This window comes from Sebastes fasciatus, chromosome 6, assembly GCF_043250625.1.
Source record: "Sebastes fasciatus isolate fSebFas1 chromosome 6, fSebFas1.pri, whole genome shotgun sequence".
NCBI lineage: Eukaryota > Metazoa > Chordata > Actinopteri > Perciformes > Sebastidae > Sebastes > Sebastes fasciatus.
In genome coordinates this window covers 27,467,692-27,485,516 of record NC_133800.1, presented here as the reverse complement: position 1 = coordinate 27,485,516, position 17,825 = coordinate 27,467,692, and the positions used below count along the sequence as shown (strand labels likewise).

The following is a 17,825-nucleotide window of genomic DNA, read 5'->3' as shown; positions in this document are numbered from 1 at the left end:
CCGCTTCTCAGAAAAGCAAGGTTGTGCTGGAACAACAGAGATAGGGAATATAAACACTGTGTCTGCACATGTGTGAGATTATTTCACTGATAGGAGAGTTGGACAGATAACTGTGACCAGATTGCACTTTGCATGATTGAGTTATAGATGTTGATTGTTGTTTGATAAACCTGTTTAGCGAAAATGCTCCTAATACCCTAACCTCATTCTCAACTAAGAGAGCATAGTAAACATTCGAACAACGATCTGATTAAGCATCATTTGCATAATTAAAACTCCTTATCTCTTATCATGTCTTGGGCTAAAACTGGTAATGTGATGTAAATTGTAAAGACGATACAAGCTTTTTATAAAACCTCTGTGTAAGCAGAAAGATGTCTTGATGTTTCAGTGTTGATTAATCTGTCAGCTACCTTTTTCTATAATTTATTGCTTAGTACAGTAGTTTTCTAGCCTCTTTTTGGCTTTGTGACCCCTCCAAATGAAGCAATATCTACTTGCATACTGGCCAACTTTGAATCCTCAAAAATAGGGAGGACTTCAAAACCAAAGTGGAGGGTGTGGGGGTCCTTCCCGAGAAAAATTTGCACTGAGCAGTAATTTGTGTCGTCACTTCCTGAGAGCTTCCTTAACGGTTGTAGACGTGTAACCATGGTAACCCGAGCCATCCTCATGTGACCAAAACGACAGTTTGTGAGACTCAAAGTCTGAATTAATTTAAAATATATATTACACCTAACAAAGTGAAATCTTATACTTAGTTAAATTGAAACGTTACTGACGTTACAGAGCTGTCCGTCAACGTCTGTTATGAACGTTGTTCTCACTACCGCACTGCATTGTGGGATATTTATGCCGCCGTAGTGTCCAGCGTTGCATACTGTAATATCTCACCAGAAATAGTATGCAATTCATGCACTATTGGTAGCTAAAAGAAATCTCATGTACTGTTTTAGCATAGTAAGTAGCATGTTAGTATGGAGCTCATGATGGAAACATGTATAATATTACCTGTATTATCTATTCCTTAAACATTCTGCTTTCATGTGCATATTCATGATAGATGATCCTTTGTGACATTGCATATATAAACAGTGTTTAATAGTAAAGATCAAAACTTTATGAAAAATGTATAAGCAAGTGGCAGTGACTGAAACCAGGAGACGAGATGCAATGCAAAAAAGTTTTTTAATGCAGTAATTGGACTACATGGAGAGCGTCGACAAATTAGAAGAAAGCGTTTTTTTACATGTGGACATACAGCGACTCCGAAGCAGAATACACAAATAAATAAAAAGGTTATATTTAAATGATCCTTCCCCATCCCCCTGTTAATTTACAGAAATACTGGACTCCACCCACGTGTCGTCTGGAACAGTGAGTGAAAGATTTGTAATCAATCTTAAATCCTCTGCAGTAATCAAATGATGCCGAAATAAGCTGTCAGGAACTCCATCTCCCACAAGTCAATGCAGCATCGCCAGTGGTACAGACCTGCTGTAATAATAGGAGATTATGTGCTTAACTTGAGCCTATATACACGAGCGGATTCGGTGGTGTTCTATGTTACTATGAAGCATTGTGTGCTCATCTGTAGTTATTGAACACTACACATTAGCTCTTATATATATATTATAACTTATTGGTTGGATGGTTGATTCAGACGTTTAGATAAGCTGGGGGAAGAGTTCACTAGCGAACATGTCTTCCCAGGTGCTGTCTGAGCACAGGGGAGAGGACATGTCGCTGAAAGGGGATGGGGACCCTTCGTATCCAGAGTCGCTGTAGGTGTCCGCAAGACAGGCTTCCTTATCCAGGCCGCTGAGGGCAGGCGGGGAGGTTCCAGAGAAAAAGTCATCCACCTGACTGTGACCGTCACAGCTGGGGATGACCACTTCCTCCGGCTCGTCCTTGATGCAGACGATCTCCTCCTCGACCACCACCACGTCGGCGATGGGGAAGGCGGCCTCGTCGATCTTCTCCTCCGTGTCGCTCTCCGAGTCGTTGCAATGCCCGCCGCTCACCACCTCCTCCACGGGCTTCGTGTAGATGTGGTCAAAGTGGATCAGTTCATTAAGGGCCTCCAGCTTAACTGATGGGGTCCCCAGAGCCGTAGGTGTGGTGGTAGGTACTGGGTTCCCCCCTCCGACCAGCTGCACCTGCGGCTCCTGGTACTCCTGTTCACAAGACTTGAGGAACAGCTCTGGGTCAAGGATGTCCAGAATGCCCATGAGCAAATCAGACTAGTGAGGGAGGGGAGAGAATAGGTTAGAGATTAGCCTAGTAACCCATGACCTGACTCTGCTGGTTATTACAGAGCTTTGGATTTAAATCTCAAGACACGTCTTTTCATAACGAAAAGAGACATATTTATTAAAGACTTACCTCATTGTCTGTACTGTCAGGACCATCTGTATCCATTGAGAAGTCTTCAGATTTAGGGACAGCTGGGCCTGCACCTGCTGCGGAGGCACACGTAGCCTGAGTGCTGCGGACTCAGAAGACCCGATCCCTAAACCTGCGTCATTCCCGTTGGACAACAAACCCTGAACCTGTGACGAAAAAAAAGAATGGAAAGAATGGGTGAATTAAGGTTACGCCACTCAGAAGAATGACATTCACTACCACAAGCCAACCGACTTCCTCTTTACGGTCTTGCATCACAATCTTTACCTTCTCTTTAGAGTCGAGGGTGTCCAACCCAAGTCTCTGTCTCAGTTCCTCATTTTCTGTCAGTAGGCCGCTCGATTTTTCCCGAAGTAGCCTGTTTTCGATGTGAAGTTTCTGATTCTGCGGGACGAAAAACAGACAGATGTTTTGTACTTGAAACTTGCAACCGTTTTAAGGGGAAGTGATGCATGACGAGAACGAACCAAAACTAGAAATGAAGCTGCGCCAAAAAGGGAGGAAGTGTAGCACTAAAAAAAATCATTTTAGTGTATTTGGTATAATTAGATAGATAGATAGATAGAGTAACTTTATTGATCCCGAGGGAAATTCAAGTTTCCAGCATCACAGTTCCACAGTGCAAAACAAGCAGTAAAAAAGATAGTAGTGCAAAGTACAAAGTACAAAAACATATACCAGATAAAAAAAATACAAGGAGATGAAGAAAACTGTTAAAAGTGAATATAGTGCAGAGTAACAGCTGTGATACAGGACTATTAAAAAAAGTGAATATAGTGCAGAAGAGGCTGTTAAAAATGAGTATAGTGCAGGGTAACTCCAGTAGCTTAGTCTATGAAAGTGCACTGTATGCAGTATTATCTGTCCTCCCTAGAGCAGATTAATGCCCTTATTACAAACTAATTGTATCCAGTGATGTCTCAAGATATGTTTCATTTGAAGCATCAGATGACATATGGGTGGACATGAGGAAAGTGGGTGAAGATGGGTGTGCCCTGCTGTCTTTATTATTATTAATAACATGATGAAATAAATGTACCTCCAGCTCCAACTCTATGACTTGCTGTTCCAGCTCTCCCATTTTAGCCTTTTTCCTGTCTCTGGCTGTCTGAGCTGCGACTCTGTTCTTGAGTTTCCTGGAAAAAAAAGAGGGAAGGAGGAAAAAGAAAAAAATGTTTTTAACACACATTCTTTCCATGATGATGCTGCTGCTGACTAAGCCCCCCCTGACATGACTTTGAGTTCACAGTACTGCGCAATCACCACCACCGGCCATGTTTCTGCTGCCACGCAGGCAGGCATTTAACCAGGATACCAGTATCCTGCTCTGTTACTGCTTTATGAGGCCATTTTTAAACCGCTTATAACATTAAGAGATGCTACGTTGACTCTATTTCTTTGTGCTGTCAAGGCAAGTTTATTTATATAGCACATTTCATACACAAAGGAAATTCAAAGTGCTTTACATATATAAAAGCAAGAAAAAAAAGAGCACAAATTGCATAAGATAAAAATGAATAAAAGAATATATAAGTATAAGTTAAAAGAGGATAATAAAAACAATGAAAAGACAGTAAAGTGCAGCATTTAAACGTCAAAAGAAAGAAAGGGCGTGTCCCCACATAAACCCTCAGAAATAATGTTAAATTAGAGATTATTTGTTAATAGGACTAACCTGCGAAGTGCTTTCTCCTCCGGACTCAAGTGTGTGAGTCTCTGTCTCTTTCTTATGGGCGGCCCAGCTGAGGAGCCGGACTCTGAATCGGACGAGTCCGGGCTCTCCGGTGACTGTGACGGTAAAACGACCGAGATGGCCCGGTTGAAGCTCGTCTGTGAGCCGGTCGTCTGTTTCCCGGAAATCAGGAGCACTTTGTGGGACCCCACGGTGCCTCCTGCTGTTGCTATCACCACCATGATGTTGGTAATATATCCTACTGGTCTGGTGTCTGAAATTTAAGAAAATAATCGGGTATCCTTTATTGTATTTCAGTAGAAACCTTAAAGGTTTCCCTGGTTACCCGATAGATCACCGGTGATTCTCTCTACTGTTCAACAAGACGAGCTGCGCCTGCGAGCTTTTTCTACTGTCGTGGTGACAGCTGATTGGCTCCCAGCGACTCTGACGTATTTTGTTTACGGCCTGTGATTGGTCGACCGTGCTGATGAAATTTACATATGAAGTTTCACTCAGAATTGCTCACAAAGTTCCTTGTAAGTGTAAATTTCCCATCAAGACTTTTAGTGTCAATTTCTGTTTCAAGGCAACAATATGTCATTTTTAGTCATCTTTTTCTCGTGTATTTTATTCTATTCTATTCTTCTGTATTTCAAAATGGCAGTATACATAGAAACAGCAGAAAACATTAAAAACATTTACATACAGAAGAAGCATAGCGAAAACATAAACAAAGAGCTGTGCCAAACAGAAAAGGGCAACAGAAATGAAACAAAACCAACATAAAATTAAAAAAATAAAAAAAAGTGTAATTTGTCATTGTGTCATTTTTAGTCATCTTATTCTGTTGTATTCTATCAGCATGGGACCTGTGACAGAGTAAACTGGGATTTCAGTGTATACTAAGGTCCTTATTTCTAGGAGTTGCATCAGATTTCACCCACACACACTCTTGCACAGTTCACATCAACACACTGTAAGCCTATAGTACTTTCACTGTGTTGATTTGGAGTTTCCTGGGTCCACCACGTTGTTCCTATTTCATCCGTGTATGGTATTTACTACCTCTCTGTCCAGTAACGACAAACAACACTGAGTATTTTATGTAGATTTTAAAAGAAAAAGGTCACATTGAGGTTTTAGATTTTATATCAGCTGAAGTTAAGAACAGAAATGTCACTGTAGAATAACAGGCCAAACTTCTTTTTTTTTTCCAGGATACAAGATATTCTTGATTGTTTAGTTTAGTTCAAGCATCAGTTTGAAGATGCTGTTAGTTTTCCTCTTTGAGACATCTCGTGCTCCCTGCTCTTTGTCTTGTACATTATAATTTCCTCATTCCTTTCTTTGAAGGAGTCTAATTAGACGCATAAAACAAGTTTAACCACTCTGATGGCGTTCCCCGAAGTGCTTTTTATTTCCTGCATCTACTCCTTTAATTACTGTAACTTTCAATAAAAGCAACAGCGATCATGTTACAAAGCCACAGGTTATTGTTCAATGTTTGCACTCTTTTTGAAAATAAATGTCACTGTGGATGATTCATTTATGTACATATGATCAAAAATTCACATTTTGAGTTGTTACATTGTGATCAAAGAGAGTGCTCCATGGATGGCGTATTTTTGTAGGCCAACCAGGAAGTTGGCATCGCCCTGGTTCCCTCGACAAAAAGCCAATGGGATTTTTCCATTGGGTTTTGGATTATTGCAGAAAATAAGCTCTGTGGCAAACATATGCTTATGATACTTATACATTTTATTCAGCAAGATAATCTTAACAAATGAACATCACTTTTGTTATTTTTGTAGTGTAAATGCAATCATCAGAAGTAAAAAGCTAACGTTAGGCTATAAATTAGTGCTGACCCGAACGCTTCAAAGCTTCGACCGTTGCCATGGAAATTGACCTCCAAATCAGTATTCGAATGCTTCGTGGTATTTTTTCATTCATTTTTGTTATATATATATATATAAGTATGTTATAATAATGTATAAATCCCCAAATAGCCCATAAAATAAGCAATAATCCTGCAACATTATTTATTATTAGTTATTCTCAGATGGATATCGTGGACGCTGAAACGGGGGAGATGGAGACAAAGAGACAGAAGAACATGTCAGCCTGCCGCGCCGCACCAAAAAGCCCAAAAATGGTATTCGGGACAACACTACTTTAAACTAACTACACCACGGTCGCATGAGTGCGAGTATAAACAACGAGGCTGTGGAGGCGGATGAGCCGGCGTCATGACGTTTAGTAGCCACTTGTTAGCAACCGCCTTTTTTAGGACACATAAAGGTTTTTACTGACGTATTTTATGTCGTAGAACAAAACATTAAAATCTCTTCAGCTTGTGTTAACCACAGACCTTATTTCAGGCATCTAACTAAAAGCCCATTGACTTCCAGACGAGGGAACCAGAAGTGCTAAACTGCTAACTCATTTCTAGGTTTTAGGACTCATTCCTGTAGCACTCTATAACAAATTATAGTTTGCTACACTTTTGATACAACAAAAAAAAGGATTGCCTGAACAATATTGTTACATTTCATTTCGGATTTTTATAACACTCAACTTCATTTAAAGTAGGCCTAAAAAAGGTTAGTAGTGAAACTGTGGTTTGCTTAACCCATAAATGCACAACATAAAACAAAAGTAGTTCTTTACAACACAACAAAAACAAGCGGATGTGGTGACAACAAGAGATCAGCTCAGCAACCACGCTGTTGCTCAACTTTGAACACAACAAGAGTGAATTGTTTAGTTCACTACATGTATTGAACAGAGAGCCTCGTGGTGAAAGACATGAATCAATATGATAGAGCAGAGTTTACTACTACTTTGATAACAAGACTACAAGACTGTGGCATCACAATAAAACTCCTCAGGTGGCTTTAAGCATTTTCTCAACAAGCAGCCATCTATCGTTTCAGATAAAGATGTCCCCCACCCCCTCAAAGTAAACAGGCCTCAGTCAGGAACTGTTAAAAAAACACATCAAGCTAGTTCACAAGTACACTCTCTTCCTGAAACTCCTGTTTGTCCTCAAACAGGAATTCACATTTTTGCAGTATGTGGCCACCGTTATTGTTTACAGCTTTTAAGCCCTTTGCCCCCGTCGTCTCTCGCCTCCGCAGGACTAACTACAGGAGCTAGAGCAAACACTGGCCTGTTTGCGAAGCGTCACCGTCACTGCAGAATCAACATCTGAGAAAGTGAGAGCAGGCGTTTATGATGGTGTGTCAGAGTATAGTGTAGTATTCAAGAAGGATTTGAATGCAGGATGTCCTTTATTTAAAGCAATATACCAAATTAGTAAAACTCCAAGGGCCTCGTGAATGGAAGTTTACACTAACTGAAAGCAAATAAGAAGTTAGGTGTGCCTTTAAACTTCCAAGTGAACATTTCCTCTTTTCAAGTTTCTTCATGTCACTCAAGAGAGCAAACAGGGTGAAGATAGTTAATATTATACACTACCCCCTTGCCATAAGATGAAACACAGTTATTATTATTTTTCGAGCACCTCAAAAACAACTTTAGTAAAAATTAAATTAACCCTATTACTTTTTTTTCTTGCTTTATTTAGATTTTTCTATTCAGAGGAATAGGTGCAGAGTTACAGATGACACCATCCATTCCCACCCCTCATCCCTTCCAAGGTTAGCATACCAACATAGATACATACATAGAAATAGATTTGGCAATTAATAAGGCCCCAAACAATACTTTCTCAATAGGTTGTACATACAAATACAATTTATATTAATTGGAAAAAAAGATACTGGCATCATATGAAACTAAAGAACCTAAAGATCCCAATAATTTGGATTTTAATTTAATAATTTTAATTAATATTGGATTTCCAATAATAAATATATACATATATTTGCAAAAAACAAGCATATTTGTTCACTCCCATGTTGATAAGAGTATTAAATACTTGACAAATCTCATTTTAAGGTACATTTTGAACAGAATAAAAATCGCGATTAAATATATGAATCGATTGACAGCCCTATTAGTCAGACTATGAAAGTTCCCTTCTTTAGTGACTAAGGCTGCGTCCGAAGTCCCCCACACACACATGCTATTATAGTACGTTAAAACAGTATGAGATTTTATGGTATGTAAGAAACCTTAGTACGAAACCAACAGTACGCGAGTGAAATATTACAGTATACAAACACTGGACACTACGGTGGCATAAACATTATAAATATGGTTAGTTATTTTTAACCTGGGAAGTCGGTTGGGGATCCCCCATCATGCATGACACAAGTGTCACATTTGCTTTCAGTGACGTGACCTCCCAAATGTGTGTAGCTCTCAAGTTATGTTAACCCCGGAGTGGGCTAGAGGGGTAGTAACTCAAGAGAATGCAAATCTTTCTGCAAAATAGCCAGGGGGATTTTTCCTTTTGTGTGTCATACTTAAGTGTGTCTACATTCTGTAGTCAGTGAGTATCTGTCATCAAACTGACAGAAAATATTCCTTTGTTCTGCAAATGCTTCGCATTTAAAATGCAAATCATGTGTTCAGTCCGCATTGTATTCAAACAGTTCCTAGTAAAATGTCTCAGTGGACAGTGGTGGAAGAATATTCAAATCATTTACTTAAAGTAAGAGTAGTGACATCACACTATAGAAATACTCCTGCATTCAAAATTTCACTTACGTAAAAGTATCATCAGCTAAATGTACTCAAAGTATCAAAAGTAAAAGTATTTGTTTGTGAGTATGGGCCCTGTCAGTGTTACATAATTATATTACTGGACTATTACTATTGATGCATTAACATGTAAACTGTACTTTAATGTTATAGCTAGTTGTGGTGGAGCTCATTTTAGATGCTTTATATACTTTTAGGTAGTTAATTCTATAACACAATATCACAATTTATATACTGATAAAGTCTTTATCAGCTGTCAGATAAATGTAGTGAAGTAAAAAGTACTATATTTGCCTCTGAAATGTCGTTGAGTAGAAGAATATAAAGTATAAAGTACCATAAAATTCAAATACTCAATAAATACCTCAAAATTGTACTCAAGCACAGTACTCAATATACTTAGTTACCTTCCACTACTGCCAATTGACTCATACCAGTGTATTAACCCATAGAAGAGACACAAACTAATACTCTGTAAGTACTTGATTGAAATCCTCTTAATACATGATGTGCTTACGAGGGCGTAACAACATAACGTAAGCACAAACAATTAGCACTCATTGAATGCAGAGTGAGACGAGGAGACTCAAGACGCTCTTAAACTTTAAAGGTGTTTGCTGTCTGACTGGTTCTAAAGAATGCAGAGTGCATTTGTAGAATACTTGAGCTAGACCTGCAGAGGAAATGTTTTGCCCTGCAGCTTCTCGGAACTTCTTATCATTAAAAACAACTGTTCCAAAACAAAAACGTCTTCACCAAATGACTACATACACAGAAACCCAGTAGTAATCACTCTGTTTTGTTATGTGTTATGAAGCTATAGCTGGCAGACGGTTAGCGTAGCTTAGCACAAAGACTGAAAACAGGGGGAAACAGCTAGCCTGGCTCTGTCCATCGGTAACAAAATACGCTGACCAGAACCTCTAAGACCACTAACACTTTATATCTTGTTTGTTTAAAGGAACAGTGTGTAACATTTAAGGGATCTATTGGCAGAAATGGAAAATAAAATGAATAAGTATGTTTTCTTTAGTGTATATATCACCTGAAACTATGAAGTTGTCCTGTTATCTTTAGGAACTATTAATACAGTTCTCTGTTTTGTGTATTTTTTTTTTATTTTTTAACAGTAACACATACTTAATAGGCTTCTTTTTTGACAAATTCAGTGTTTTCTCCTCCCTGACTCTCGGCCATTGTTCTCTTATCTCTTTGGTTGTTTTAGCTGCGTACTCTTCTAATGCAGGACGATCCTGTTTAGCAGAAAGGGACGGCTCTGTGACTATAGCTTGTGTTCAGGTCTTCACCGTGCCCTTATCTTGTCTTTTAAAAATAACAATTTTATGTAGATTTCTCCACAGAAATGAATGAAATGCTGAGATCTTGGCCAAACGCATACCTTAAAATAAGTCGTCTTACACCCCTTAAAATCAAGACGGTCATGGTGACCCCCCTGTGAAACTTTGGCGACCCTTAGTGGGGGTCTGGACCCCCAGGTTGGGAACCAGTGTGCTAGACCTTTAAATACGCTAGAAATGTAATATATTGACAAAGTTCTCCGAGAAATCCCTGTATCATTTCATCTGTATTGGAAGGAAGTAGAAATAGTTCAGTTGGCAGTGTTTACTTACTGTATTTTAAGAGTAATTCTGTTTAATATTTTGTAACATGGGACAAGCTGACTAACTTTATTTGCAGTATGGGCATTAAATCATTGGTTACACATCCTGGATTCAGATAATCTTCCTTGGAGGCTCTGAGAGAGACTGTGTGCACAGCTAAACCCAATTATAGTCCGCCCTGTCTGCTAGACTCGGCTCAACCAGTACTTAAACACACACTCACACTCACAAATGCAGAAGTGGGGATCCTCCCTTGAGCTCACAGTTGGAGCCTGTGATTAAGGTGGGTGGATCCTCGAAACCACAATTCAAAATGGACCAATCCTAAAAGTATATAAAAAAACAAACATTGCAGGGCGTAGAAATCCCACTTATTTCTTCCAGATGGTGATGTGATGTAAGATATAACCAGGCCCTCCAGATTACTGTAAAACGTACTGACAAACTGCTCACTATTCTGTTTTTATGTTTGTCCCACTTTTCTCAGCCAAGGCTCCTGAAGAGAAGTAATTTGATTTAATATTATTGAATTAATACATTTAGGTTTCAAGCTATGCCAGTTCATGTTTTGGGTTGATAAAAGCTTAATGAACAGCACATTGTGAGTATGATTTTTACCTGTCCAAACAAACTTCTAATGGCTGATATCCAACAGTTACATAAAGCAGATTATAAAACCCAGAATTAAATGTACTTTTACGTGTTTTATGCAACTGGTTAGGTTTTTTTCTGTAAATTAATTCATCATATCATTCATAGAAAGAAACTTTGGCATTAGTAACCCCCTTAAAGAATTTTATTATTTTGAATCGATGGATAGTTTATCTATACGTTTTTTATGGGTGTTTCTGCAACTACGGTCACTTTTGACTCAAAATTAAATTAAATTAAAAATTATTAAAAAATTAAACATGTTTCATATGTATATGAAACAATTCTATTTGAAATAATGTCATATTGTAATTTAATTAGCTCATTTTACGTATCTCAACATTGAAATCACAGTTGTGGGACATGAAGAAAAGTGGTGTTGGGATCCATAAAATGCTTCAGAAACTTTATTAAATCACATTATTTAGTAATTATTTTTTTATGTCAAGTTGGGTAATAACACAGTGTATTTATTTATCAAGCATTGCACTGTACATTTCAAGAAAAATCAAAAATGTCATTGCTGGGACTTAAAACTGCCCGTAGTTGCAGAAACACCTTTATATGTTCTGTGCATTGAGTCCTGACAATCTGTACTTTTTGGCTTGATAACTGTCAAATTAAAGGTAATTGCTTCAGCTGCCATCAGTCACATCAAATGCATAACCTACAGTACGCTCCACGGCATTCTTTCTTAATTGTAACCATAATTAAACCATTAGTATTAGGTTACAGCATGTCCCAACTCACGTTGCAATTAAGAACAAAAATACTCATGCATGTTTTATTGGAGGCTGCTGTCAGCCTATCAAGACTGGCCTTTTAGTTTTTTCTAGGGAAGGCCTTGTTACTACAGCGTAGGCATGGCATGTAGGGTAAACAGTAACGCCTGTGTGTGCTCACCGGGGCGGGTACTGGTGTAAACGGTGGTGTTGTAGGGCGACGCCGGGCTGGACAATAGGGGTGAACGAGGTCACACCCTGGGACAGCGTCCAGCTGCAGGGGGCGGCAGGTCGCTGTGTTTGCCTATACCTCCTCCTCATCGCACATCTCGTCCCTTACCCATGATTCATTGGGCTGTTTGTTCGGCCTTGAGCCTTCCCACACCTTCCGCCTCTACAGTATCTCTTGCTCTGTTGTTTTTCTCTCAGGGTTTTTTAGTAATTTCTCCGTTGCCAATTTCTGCATATCATGATCTCTCATTTTCTCTACCTGCTTTTATTCATTTATTTCTTCACAAATGTTGAAATATGCATTTTTTCTCTCTGGTCGTTTACATGTCAAGTTGTCATTTGTACTGCATCATTTCCAATTTATCGTTTCCACTTTGCATTCCAGGCTACATCCACACTAATATGTTTTAGTTTTAAAACTTTTACAACAAAAACGATCTCCGTCCAGACAAGCGTTTTAGGGCCGTTTCAGAATTAATCTCCGTCCATACTACCAAAGAGTATAGAAACTCTGGTGTGTTTTTTTTTGTGACAATGGCCATTAGATTGTGCTGTAGTAGCGCTGCCAACATTTTGGATTGAAAACGCCAATGAGTCCACAGCCATGAAAATATAAAGAGACGTCTGTAAATCAGAGGATAATTAAATCAACTTCCCAGTATGAACACTTAAATAGCCCTCATTTAAATAAAAAAAGCTGTAAAATTAACTAATAGCTGAAGCCAGAGTTATTTTCCTCGGCATAATGAATGTGCATCAGACCCACGGGACTCCACCGCCCTGCACGCTCATATGACATATCTGGCTGTGCCATTGACGTGTGAATGAGTATTTAGATTGGATCCTGATGGGCAGGTTGGCACCTTGTATGGCAGCCTCTGCCATCAGTGTATGAATGTGTGTGAATGGGTGTATGCTGACATGTAGTGTAAAGTGCTTTGAGTGGTCGGAAGACTAGAAAAGCTGTCTATAAATGCAAGTCCATTTGCCATCGCCTCGCTTCCCAGCGTTGGACACTTGATGGGCTGCCACTAGACAAACGCTTTCTCTCGTGGGCTGCTGCTCCCATCTTTCAAACCGGAAACAACGAGGCGGCTCGTTTGGAAACTTTCTTCTCTTACATCATGAAATGGGTTCACCGAAATGTGTTTCTGAAAACAATTTATGCAAGAAATAAGCCATGCAGTCGCTGAATCTGTTCTATTTTGGATCGACAACGGTTAGTTTAAAAGTTTCTGGAGAGTTTCCAGAGGCGGTGAGTCACGTCGGACGCCCCTGATTTGCATAAAGTAGCATAGACCTCAACTTTATGCAAGTAGTATGTGGAGTAGTAGTATGTAGTAGTATGGATGTAGCTTCAGTGCTGTGACTGTGTGAAAGCCTTTTCCAGCCCTGCAAAAGCAGCACTGTGTTGACATGCTGCAGTGTCGCTCCATCTTGAAATATGATGCTGCAGTAACTCATTCAGCTCTTTGACATCTCCACACCAGTTACCCTACAATCACTTGTCTCATTATCTGAGTGTGAGTGAGTGCATGTGTGCCAGCCTAAACTACAGATAAGGTATACACCACTTTGCATATGCATTTTCTCTGTGTAAGTGGGCAGTAAAACAGACGAGAGAGACTCCAACAGTAGTAGCACGTAAACGTCCCTGCTCTTGGATCACAAAATCCTCATTGATGCATCACACATTTTAATGAACCCATTCATCACACAGTTTCTGCACCAAATGACATTTCTGGGAAATGAAACAATCAAGCCAAATGCATCTTTCAGTGTAAATTGACCTAAATGCAACCAGTGGAACAGTGCTTGTTGTCCGTCCTCTCCGTAATTGTCTTAGGGTCTCTGCAGGCACTTTGTTTGCCCAGATAAGCCGTGCTTTGTTGGTACGGAGAGCTGACATAGCGCTCTTTTTGTTCCATGGGCCACATTTACTCCGCTCCCACTGTACTGGCAGACTCACAACAACAACAACACTGTTTTCCAGCGACGGCACTGTAACGTTCAGATACAGGAAGGCAAGATTGTGCAGGAGCGTCTTTATAACCTGTTGATGCTGCTGTGCTCACTTTTGACTGTAGGCTCTTTATGTAAAATGCTTAAATAATGTGAGTCTATTCTACATATGCATATAGGACCAACTGAATTTATCTCAGTGGCACTGAAGAGGAATAATGAAGTGGCAGTGAAAAATGTGCTGTTACAAGAGCAAATAGATTACAAATCTGCAAAAAAAGACCAGCAATCATCATATGTGTGTATTTAACAGTAGCCTGCATGATAACTTGGACAGATCTGATCCACTAAATGATGCAACATTGATCTGATGCAACACAGAGGCAAGAGGGGAAGACGTCCGGCCCTCAAAAATGATGAAACCCACGTTAATCTTCCTGTCACCACAACCTGTCTGTCTTCATGACATGCCACTTCCTTTACTTTCACTTCCTCTTCTTTTTGTGAGTGTCAAACTCAGATACGTGTGATTGACACACGTCCTACAACGAGAGTTTTTATAAAACTTTTATATTAACCTTTACCAGACTTCTCCCACTCAGGCTTTTGACTGGTTGAAGTCTGGCGTGTGCTGCCCACGCAGAAGTCAAGTGTCCTACTGCCCTCTGGTGTTTGAAACAGCAAATTACACACAACATTTTTTTTTCTAAAATCTGGATTGTCTGTTTCTATTCACAAATAAAGAAATTGTCCACAAAAAGTGGGAAATTGCATTAATCTTTTCAAACAATTTTTGAAGTTAGTAGGTGATGTCGCATTGTGACGACCCATCCTGTGTCTCTGCTCGGCCTGGCCTGCTTGTTGTGATTTCTCCTGCCCTGGTAGTGCATGTTGTTATTGAGCTGATGAGTTTGCAAGCCTACAAAGCTGGTCAGTTCAGTGTGCCTCTATGGCAAGCCGTTTTAACATTTAATAGCCAGACAGGATATTCATTAGAGATATCTGCAACGTCGTTTTGCCTAGTCAAAACTCTAATTCAAGATATCCATAATTCTATTTTGACTGGGCAAAATCTCTAATTTTAGATATCCGTATTACATTTTGACTAGTACGATTCAAACTACTTTTGCCATTCATGTGTATGGGGTTTCTCATTACGGATATCCACAATTCAGTTGCGGATATCCACAATGTGAATTATGGATATCTGTAATTCCAGTTTCAGATATCTAGAATTTAATTCTGACTAGTCATAATTCCAGTTCAAGATATCTTTAATTCCCCCTCAATTGTAGATATCTACATTGTCCTTTTTAGATATCTAAAATGAAATTGTGACTAGTCAGAATGACATTGACAACTATACACGTGATACTGTAGCCGGTAAAAAGAAGCAGTTTTTGTGCTGCACAAAGCTGTTTTCAACGATACAGTATCATTGCTGTTGACAAAATAATCTCATCTCAAGGAGTTTGCAACTCCACCTGCTGATGAAAATCATGCAGTATGATCAAAAGCTCCAGAACAGCCACTGAGTAGACATATTAGTGGTGAGATTATTTGGTCATCGGCTGTTTACAAGGTCAAGGATGAACTTTCAATCACGACTGTGTTGCTGTTTAAAGGAGCACTGTGTAGCATATCTAACCACATGCTGCAAAGAAATAGGGGTCAGCATTTCACCTTTAGCACTGGTCCATACAGTCATCAGTTATCAAATAAAGAAACTAACAGCAGGGCAAGAATACGCAAAATTCAACCAAACTACTGAAACTCTGAGAGCCGGTCCAAATAACACTGCTAGCGTCGGCTTATATTGTGTTTACTGTGCCACTAAGCGGGGGATGGACGGTCCGTGTACATTTTGATAGTTTGTTTATTGGACCAAATTCAAAGTGGCGAGTAGACAACCCGCAACTTCGTCTCATCCTCCCGCACATGGGAGAAGTTTGCCTACGGGGCTTTTATTTTAACCCAAACCATGATCTTTTCTAAACCTAACCATGTAGGTTTGTTGCCTAAACCTAAGGAGATTGCAAACTTCTCCCATGTGCGGATCAGACCTCCGGTGCTGGGGTTTGCGCCGCTAGGTGAATTCGAGCTAACTGCTAACTGCTAAATGAAGCTCCCTCTCCCGTAGCCGCCGCCCGCTCTCGTCCTCCTGAAACATTCTCTCGTTTCTGCCATTTTGGAATGAATCCAATAAACGAATCATCAAAGCGTACCTTCAACATGATTGGCAAGCCCTCGTGCAGCTCTACTTCTTCGTCCTCTAATGTTGGACTGAGAGCAGACTGGACGCTACAGCTGGTTGCTCATTTCTCTACAAACACAATACGTAGACGTCTTGGACATAACGTTAACGCTGTAACCTCGTCACATTCTGTTGATGATGTTAATTTTTTTAATGGTTTAAACTAAAATTCTGGTCAGATCTTACACATTGCACATTTAAGGACATAAGAATTAAAAACTTGCAGTACTTCAGAGTTTTGGTCCACATCCAAGTTGAAAATCTAGTGAACTAATTATTTGAATACAGTAAAGCAGTAATTCAATAAGCTGGTGCTTCATACAAAGATCTGATTCTCAAGGGAAATTGAATTTGTGTCTACCGGCTAAGTTTGAACTGAAGTTCCTTTGATGTCTCCTTCAACTGATGTGTATGCGTGTCTGTGTGAGGGTATGAATGAATACCACAAAATCAGCAGAAAACAAAATAAGTCTCACAGACATCAAAGAGACCCACGAGGGAAGATGATCTGTTTCCAGTCATGGTGAACCACATTTCTCTTCCCGACCAGTTCTCCAGTCATCCCTCTCTCCAACCCCCCCCCATCCTTACATCTCTACTGCCACCCAACCACTGGGTGGCACATGTGTCAGTGTTGCACTGTGTCAGCATGTCCTCTCACGCAAACCAAAGATCCCTTCTTTGAGAGCAGCATGAGTGATGTGCGGACCGGCTTTTCATTTGGGGATTTGGATGTTTGGGGATTTTAGTGCTGTGACGCATTGTTTTCCTCCTCGGAGTGATGATCTGAGCCTGCAGTCAGACACAACTGAATGGGACGCTGGGGAATATGTTGAAGGAGTTAGTGAGGAGGGATGGAGACAAGGCCGTAGAGGCGATGAATGAAGACGAGAGAGAGTGAGTGAAAGTGTTAGAAAGACTGAACAGCTAGAACAACTAGTGAGAGAAAGTTTGGTGTCTGCGTTTTTGGCAGCCTCAAGTGGCAGCAAGATATAAAACTTAATGGAGTTTATTTTATACATCTATAAATATAAGCCTATAAAATTCTAATTACTGGTATTTTATGTTGAGAAACAACTTTTTGTTTGTCAGCACTTGTTGGTCAGTTCTACTCGCTTGCTATTAATTAAGAGGATTTATGTATTTATTTATTTACAAAACAGGAACACAACATATTTTCAGATATAGACGCACTATGAAAATCAGCAAGAAGTGACGAAGTACATTTTCCAATCAAAAGGAAGATTTTTTTTTAAAAAATCAAGATAAATTGATAAATAAAGTTTATTATATCCATCCATCCATTTTCTTCCGCTTATCCAGGGCCGGGTATTTTCCAGCTCTTCCTGGAGGGAAGAGCAGGAAGAGAGTTTGTTATATATAAATTAACAAGTAATCACATTAAGTAATATGTTTAAGTAAGACATATAAACATTAAAAGCAAACAAGTCCAAAAACTTTATACTGTTCTTGTTTTTAAGTAATTTAATAGAACTGAGTACAATATAGGGCTGACCCGAATGCTTCAGAGCTTCAACCGTTGCCATGGTATTCGACCTCCAAATCACTATTGTAATGCTTCGTTTTTCTATTTTTATTTTTATTTTTCATATATAAGTATATAATAATAA

At 39.4% G+C, this 17,825-nt stretch overlaps 1 protein-coding gene across 1 annotated transcript; it reads right to left on the bottom strand.

The window, feature by feature from the left end:
* Positions 1–1,169: 1,169 nt before the first annotated feature.
* xbp1 (X-box binding protein 1) lies at positions 1,170–4,467 on the bottom strand. Its single transcript, XM_074638949.1, is given in 6 exon segments — positions 1,170–2,243; positions 2,386–2,493; positions 2,496–2,552; positions 2,674–2,790; positions 3,446–3,542; positions 4,082–4,467. Coding segments are annotated over 6 exon segments (1,194 nt in total). The 5' UTR covers positions 4,321–4,467; the 3' UTR covers positions 1,170–1,667.
* Positions 4,468–17,825: the final 13,358 nt, after the last annotated feature.